The 7,573-nt window shown below is 47.6% G+C and overlaps 1 protein-coding gene across 6 annotated transcripts in view; it reads left to right on the top strand.

The window, feature by feature from the left end:
- The first annotated feature begins 250 nt into the window (after window positions 1-250).
- Window positions 251-7,573, top strand: part of bbc (choline/ethanolaminephosphotransferase 1 bbc) — a 77,543-nt gene continuing 70,220 nt past the window's right edge. For all 6 annotated transcript variants that reach the window (XM_055074809.1, XM_055074810.1, XM_055074811.2 and 3 more), the window contains exon 1: window positions 251-774. In XM_055074809.1, coding sequence (XP_054930784.1) covers window positions 538-774 — 237 coding nt within the window. In that variant the 5' untranslated portion in view covers window positions 251-537. The remainder of the gene's footprint in view (window positions 775-7,573) is intronic.

Below are 7,573 nucleotides of genomic sequence, written 5' to 3'. Positions count from 1 at the left end.
TATTAAAAGGCCCTCAGCCCAGTTAAACATAGTCAAAAAACAACGCATAAGTTATGCGCCTCCCTGCAGCCCGGTCAAAAAATCCTCGCGCCGGCCCTGATAGTCAGCGGCGAGCGAAAACGTTAGCGCCCAGCAACAGCAGGCGACCCGAAACAAGACAGAAACCGAAACTCAAAGCGCTGCGAAGGTTGCACCGACAGGTGGCTTCGCGTTGGGCTATCATCATCAGCAATTTGAGCCAATAATGAGTTTGACGTCGCCTCGGCATAGCCTCATACCTCGCGGTCTCGCTTTCGCATTGCTCGGTTGGTCTTTATTCTATGGTTGGTCGTCGCTGTATCTGTGCGGTGCAGTTCCGACTGACCGACGAACGTCGTCCGCGGCGGTGGTTCTGATAACGGGACGATGGCGCCTGCGGTAGCGGCTAGAGGCCGGCGAAGCAGCGTTCAGTGAGTGCCTGTGGTGTGTGCGTTCACGGAGGGTCTCCGATTCCGTCGAGTGTGTGGTGCGATTCTGCGTCGGTGCGCGACCGCCACCATGATATTCAGCTCGGCCGACATCCTGACCCAGCAGCAGCTGAAGCGGCTCTCCGAGCACAAGTACAGCTGCTCGGGCTCCTCGTTTGCGGACCCTTTCATGCAACCCTTCTGGAACTGGGTGACCAGCAAGTGCCCGTTCTGGCTGGCGCCTAACCTCATGACGCTGTCGGGACTATTCGTCAACATTGCCACATCGCTCGTGCTCGTGTGGTACAGCCCTACGGCCACGCAGGAGGTAAGGGATGGGCGCACATTGCCGCCGCCGATTTCGTTCATTCGTTCGTCGCATCGGGTATCCGCGCCCGGCCGTACACACGTCACCCGCTCGACCCGTTGGCTGGCCGGGGGACACCCTCGGCAGGCGTATCGCCCGCTAACGCCGGAGTGGGGAGAGGAGGGCGAAGGAGAAATTTCGCGTCGCACGCGCCTGCGTCGTCGTTCCCTCGCCCCTCTTCTCGGCCCATATTGACGGCGCAGCATCGCAAGGGCGATTGTCCTCGAAGGTTGACCCGCTCTCGACGGACCGCGCTCCGTTTTTTCCGTTCATGACTGTTTCCGTTATGCCGAGGCCGAGCCTCGCAAGGTGTGCCCATCCACGGGCCGACCTTGCATCGCACGCGGCGACCCAAAGCGCGAGCAGGTGCTGAAAGCGCGTTGCGCAACGGATAGGGTGTCCCCTACCGCCACATGCACGCTTTCGCAATCTACGTGTGCAACTGGGCACACTCTTTTGTTTCGGTCCGGCCGAGTCAAGTCCCTATTTGTATTTCAGTCTGCGTATCGATGTATCGTTTATGTATCGAGGCAGAGCTCGCGCTCTGCACGTGCAGTTCCGGTGCGTCTGCGGCCGGTCTGAAGATAGTGTCGGTTGTCAAGGCCGTTCCCTTCACCCGATTGTCATTCCTGGTTTAATTGAATGAAATATTCCTGGCTTAATTGAATGAAATTGAATAAATTCTCGCCTAGTTACGGCTAGCTCAGACTTCCACCACCACGCACGCGGCTGTTCCCAGTTTCGCCACCTTGTTTGGCGCCTGTCACAAGGCCGCGCCGCGGAAGACCGTGACTCGCGCAACGTTAATCCCCGACCTTGCTTCCGTTCTTCCTCGCAGCTGCGGCTCGCTCCACGCGTGTTCAGTTGTGGATGTGCAGCTACACGTGTTCGCGCTAGCCTTGTGTCTGGCGTAGCGTGCTCACGCCTCGAACGAGCAGACGGACCTTAATGCGAATTTCAGGTGCTAAAGAGCCATAATACTGGTGTCGCACGGCGCACTTTAACTGGTATAAGATAACCTTGTAGGTTAAATAGCCCGTTGCTTCAACTGTTCCACACTTCCTCAAAAATTCTAGGAACCGGCAAATTGTGTTAGCAAAGGCGACCAGACAGTGAATGTGCATTCCAACCTATGATTTATATGCATTAATGCGAAAAATTACAATATTCAGCAAGAACGGTCTTTCAATCAACGTGTTGGCTAGTCATTTTCAAAGCATTCCGACGAATTGAGACAAAGGCAGCTGGCTGGCAGTACTTTGTCCTTATGGGCAGTTGCTTGCTTGTTTTAGTATGAGCAACCAGGCCGTGTCCATATTCAGGTACTCTGCCAATTGTCGATTTAGCATGACGTTGCCTTTTTCTTCAGGAAGTGCCTATCTTTGTGTAGAACGACTGCAGTAAGCCTGCATTGCTGTTTCCAAGCTGCACTGGCATATAATTTGCCACTACGTGAATAAAAATAGGGTGAAAAAGGAAAAGTGTTGTCAGGACTCTGGCCATACTGATGAAAGTGCGATGCACTTCAATCGTATCGCATGTCTGGCCACTTTGTACAAGCCCCCGCACATCAAATAAATCCTGTGGTGTGTGCTGTGTTTCATTTTGGAGTCAAAATTTGGTGTAACAGCGTCGACAATTTAAAACCCAAACTCCATGAGAGCTATTTTGTTTGCAATGACTTCGAGCGACAAAATGGGCTGTCGTGCGAACAGATCGCTCATTCTTCGTCACTCAATCGCTCAGTTCTGGAAACTGAGAATCTGTCGCTTGTTGCCGAGAAGTGCTATGAGCAACTAGTCGCTAATGCGAAGCTGAAACTGGATGTAGTGCAACGGTCAAGTACTACTGAATGTCGCACGGAACAAGAAAACAACCAAGTTTTGATACGTGCAAGGATAAGAATCTACTGTGAGACCTTCAGAAATATTTTATGCTGCTCTTTACAGCAAAACAGATCCATTTAAATTAATAAAGCATGCATCACTCCTGTTTCGGCACATATTTGCTGCCCTCATATCGGCAACACCGGGGAGATGTCGCTCAGTCACTCGCGTGGGCTTCGACTTGTAGGCGACAAGCAAACGTGACAGCCATCTCCATTGTGTTGATTGTCGCTGTCGCGCGCAAGATTGGTTGCATGGGGTTTATACTTAAAAGCATACTAAAGAGTTACTTACATGAGTTTCATTTATTTCGCAGTGAAGGCATTGTTACTAGCTTATAAAATGAAGACCCAACATTTTTTCTCTTAAATCTTGTATGCAAACCGCATGTATACATCATCACATTGCTGATGTCAAAGTATTTCCACATTTTCGGACTTCTGTTCGAAGAAGTTTCTCGTAACACATCAGCTTTAGCCTTTCGTTTCTTCAGAATGCAACGTATTCCCCTTTTTATCTACAGAATGTTAATTAGTCCCAAGCAGACAATGTCCCAATCCGGGACGTCATAGGCAGTTAGTGCGGCAACTCCAAGGTCTTCTGTTGTTCTTCCTTTCTGGCTTACCAACTCTGTGTTTTGTAGGACTTGCATTTTTTGTCTCTTGGAAGCATAATTTGCAGCTGCAGCTTGATTTAGCATTCCCTGTTGATGTCCCTTTGAAAGGGTAGATTGTTCTGTTTTTCAAGGCCATAGGTCTTAAATTTAATTTTGTTTGCTGAAAACTTGTGGAATCATTTCATAAAGTGTTCAGCTGCAGGTTCAGCTAGGATAGTGTCTTGAGCAGTAAAGTGCAAGTTTCACCTGGACACAGCTGCCCACATGATTGTGGAGCCCACTAAGAATATGTGCACTGTGGCGACAGCCTTTGAACAAGCACGCTGTAGCCGTATTGCAAATGAGATCCCATACCTATCCTGAGAGCGCTATTATGTCCTGGCAATTTTGGCTGCTGTACATCGCAGTGTTTGTCGTCTCTCTGTCCTTGTTATTCATGCTGTACGTCGTTTTTCTCTCGACCCTAACTTACAACTTCGTCTGCCACCTGGACTCTCCTGTCACGAAACAACTTTACTGTGACGCATGGGGTTAGGTATTGCATTTACAAATTCCTATTCATTCCTGTTGGGAATCGCCAACAGTGCGGCATGCAATTTGTGCTGGTGCGATGAGTCTAGAGCACCTTCTGTGTCATTGCCCATCCTTTGACACTCAACGACGTACTTTACAAGTTAAGCTCTACCTGCTAGACAATAGAGTACTCTCAGAAGAAAAAATCCTTGGACCATGGCTCATGCGTTCTTTCATGAAAAAGGCCACAAAAGCCCTTCTGCATTTCTTGGAGGACATCGGATTACATGAACGCTTGTGGCAGCGCAGATTCCCCTGTGGTTGACTGTGAATGACTATTATTTTTCTTTTCTCTCCTTATCTGTTCTTCCCTTTTCCCCTCTGTCAGTGTAGGGCAGCACACTAGGCACATCCATGGTTAACCTCCCTACCTTTCCCTCTTCATTTCTCTCTGTTTTACCATGAATTGCCAGCTAGCCTAAGCAACCAGCCTTGTTCTACTACTATAATTTCAAGGTCGATCCGTTTAATATATCGGTCCTTAATTCTGCAATAAATTATAGAAATGTGGTGGTTACTGTGTAGACTCGTGTAAGGGCCGCATTCGTGCAAGGGCTGCGTCCCCATCATTGGTTAAGCAGCACTGTCGTTTTAAGGTCTGTTTTGGTTCTGCCCGTGACAGTGTAGTGCTGCTTTTAAATTAGGCAGTTGAAGGTGACGTGAGTAAATGTGCTTTGACTTGTTAGCCAGCCTGTGAATAGTCACAGTGACTGAACAACTACTGCCATTCCACCCTAATTTCTTGCTTGTTGCTGGTTTGTGCAGTTAGGTAAATCATAAACGGAGTGGGTGCACACACTTCATTTGTTGCAGCATTGGTACTTTGCCTGCAATATTTGACCAGACCACGCTGTAGCTTTTAGACATTTGTGCAACAAGTTCTTGTACTATGTCTCCCATGGTACAGAAAATCAAACTTTAGTAAATGAATTCGACGGAGGTCAGAAGTTCTGGCTACCTAATTGTTGCTAGAAGTACTTGGCTGACTGACTTGTCTGAGGAAGGTCTTTTGCATTATCCTTCATCGTTCTGTTTTGTGCACTGAGGCTGATAGACAGTCGTCCTTGCAGTGAAAAAGGAAAGGGGGGGGGGGGGGTGATTTGCCTTCTTGAGGTGTGTCGGTGTTTCTTTTGCCACCGATATCCACAGTGGAGGTGTGTGCTGTCCTTGTGGCCTCTTCAGCCCTCTTAAGCTGATAAGGAGAGCTTCCGCCTAGCGTGATCGTCCTTATCTTTCCTTCCACCAGTTGCTCGCCTGTTTCTGGGATAGGTTGCAAAGCGAGAGTGCTTTGGGCACACATGGCTTCTCAGTGAGATGAACGTCGCTGCCTGCTATGCAGGGTAGTTTTCTCATTCTAGTAGTGAGGGTGTGTCGGCACTTTTTGTAGAGATATGCATTGCCTGACAAATTTGAGGCAGCATTGTTCAATTGAGCAAGAGATGCACACTAGTGGGTTGATAAAACTGGAGTCACCAGCCATAGGAAAGTTAATTGTATCTTTGCAAGTAAATGTATTTGATCATAAGGACCTGATAAATTAAGAACTGTGTATTTCTATATTTCTATAGATATATTTCTACAGGTAAAAGTATATCTTTTGAACTGCCTGTTAGGCTGTCAAAGACAAAGGAGTCTTGATGGAGACATGAAAGTGCGCACTCTAGGGAAGCCTCAGCTTAGAACCAGGCCAAGGCTTTGCTGTTCAATTAACTCTTTCCATTGAAAATTTAGTTTTACTAGATTTGTGGTATTTACCTGCTCATGAAATGTGTGCTGCTGCAGAATGGATTAATAATATTGAATTCTTCATAGAAAACACGGTGACTTCTCTTAATAACACCCGTCGCGGTAAAACTGAAACCACAGCTCGTGTGGTTTGCTTCGAAGCCGCGAAGTTTGCATGTAAAGGCCTTCAACAGTCACGGACGTCGACGTGCACGCTTTTATGCCACAGCACACAAGATGACCAGCATTTAGGACTTTCTCGCCTTCAAGTAGGCTTCGAATCCTGCGTTCTGCTCGCCCAATATGAGCCATTACGCAGGCTAACGACAGCGGGCGTGTAAATTGAAGAGACATTACAACATGACGACACGAAACATGTCACTCAGCAAGACGACCACAGCACTGCACCGACTGCTCTAGCTCTTAATCTCTCAGACAGCCATGTTGGATTTAAGGTGGCGCCCCCTATAGGCCGTGAAAGTTGCGAATGTTGTCCTTGGTGTGTTTGTTGGCTTCTCATGATGCAGTTAATAAAAATTGGGCCCCTCGGTTAACCCCCTTTTCTCACGAAGCTATGCATGCAGCACCATGGACAAGCAGCTAATTGAGCACTCTGATGTTGCATTAGACTGCAATATACCAAGCATTAGGTTCTCGCATCGTAGAGCCACGGGACTGATATTGTTAAAGGAATGGACAGCTGCTCAGAATATGAATCAAGATAGTCCTGTTGATGGAAAAATTGCCAAGTTAAAATAGCCATGTTTTACAGCGAAGCTGTTAGGGGCTACTTTTCCCACTATCATGTCCGCATGTAGAAAAAATCCATAAGATAGTGCAATGCCAGGCTTACCCACAGCGGAGGTTAGGCAGGCGTTAAGCACCCCCGATATGTTGGCCGATCCCGAAGTTAGTACAGTGCCGGAGGCCGACCCGCAGTGGAGCTGACGCAGGCGTTAAGCACTCCCCATATGTGGGCCATCCCAAAGATAGTGAAATGCCGTGCCAACCCACGGCGGAGGGGCAGTTTGCCATTAAGGGGCCCACATGCACAGCTTTGCTGGTCATCCTTCTTCACAGAGTGGCAGGGTACTGTGTTTTCTCTCATTAAATGTGGATTTATATTTTTAATTCTTCACTAAAAGTCGTGAGGGATTACCTTTGGCATCCCATGTCACACAAACGTGAAGATGCGTAAGTGGCCTGTCACGTGACCTATTAGTGTACGTGGTTCCTGGTATTTTTATTAGTACTGAAATGCACTACGCTTTTTTCCATTATAAGTTTTATTCTAACTTACAATGTGAAGATAAGCCTTCATTTTCGACGAGTTGGCTTGGCTAGTCTATCGACAGAATAATGAAGACAGGTGCCAGCCAGCCATGACGTAGTCGTATATTTCGGGAAAAACGCAGTACAGATGTAAGAAAGGTCTACAGGTCTACCATATATTTTCAAAAGTGGTTGAAAGGGTCAAAATGTAGGTGGTTAGCCACAGTTACACTCTCTCCTGTGAAAGCAGGATGATAGGTGGCTTTCACAATTCGCGAGGTGGGCTATTGGCATCATTCTCACTTCTCAGTGTTGCTGGAGGAGGAACTCATTCATAGAGGCCGCTCAGCTCGAAAAATTCTGCTTACGAAATATCCACATGCTTTTGGTAGTAACCGCTGCAGGTGTAAACACTACCGAGAGTCGGTGAGCTTTTCGAAACTAAGCCCTTAAAAATCGATTACGAGTCCCTTTAAGTATGCTGAACAACAAAGTGGGTCGTATTGAATGATGACCTGTCCAGTCAACAGAGGTTATCATTTTATGTCAACTCCCCTGCTTTTTAGTTGTTTAAGATAGTTTTTGCAGAAGCACGCATCATGTCTTTGTTCCACGAAATGCTATTCGACAGCCGGCGCTTGTGTGCGTGTGTTGTTTTAATTACTAATGTGCCCTATTTCCACCACTG

Source organism: Dermacentor andersoni, chromosome 4 (genome assembly GCF_023375885.2).
Source record: "Dermacentor andersoni chromosome 4, qqDerAnde1_hic_scaffold, whole genome shotgun sequence".
In the NCBI taxonomy this organism is placed as follows: Eukaryota; Metazoa; Arthropoda; class Arachnida; order Ixodida; family Ixodidae; genus Dermacentor; species Dermacentor andersoni.
This window is presented reverse-complemented; position numbering and strand designations above follow the sequence as displayed.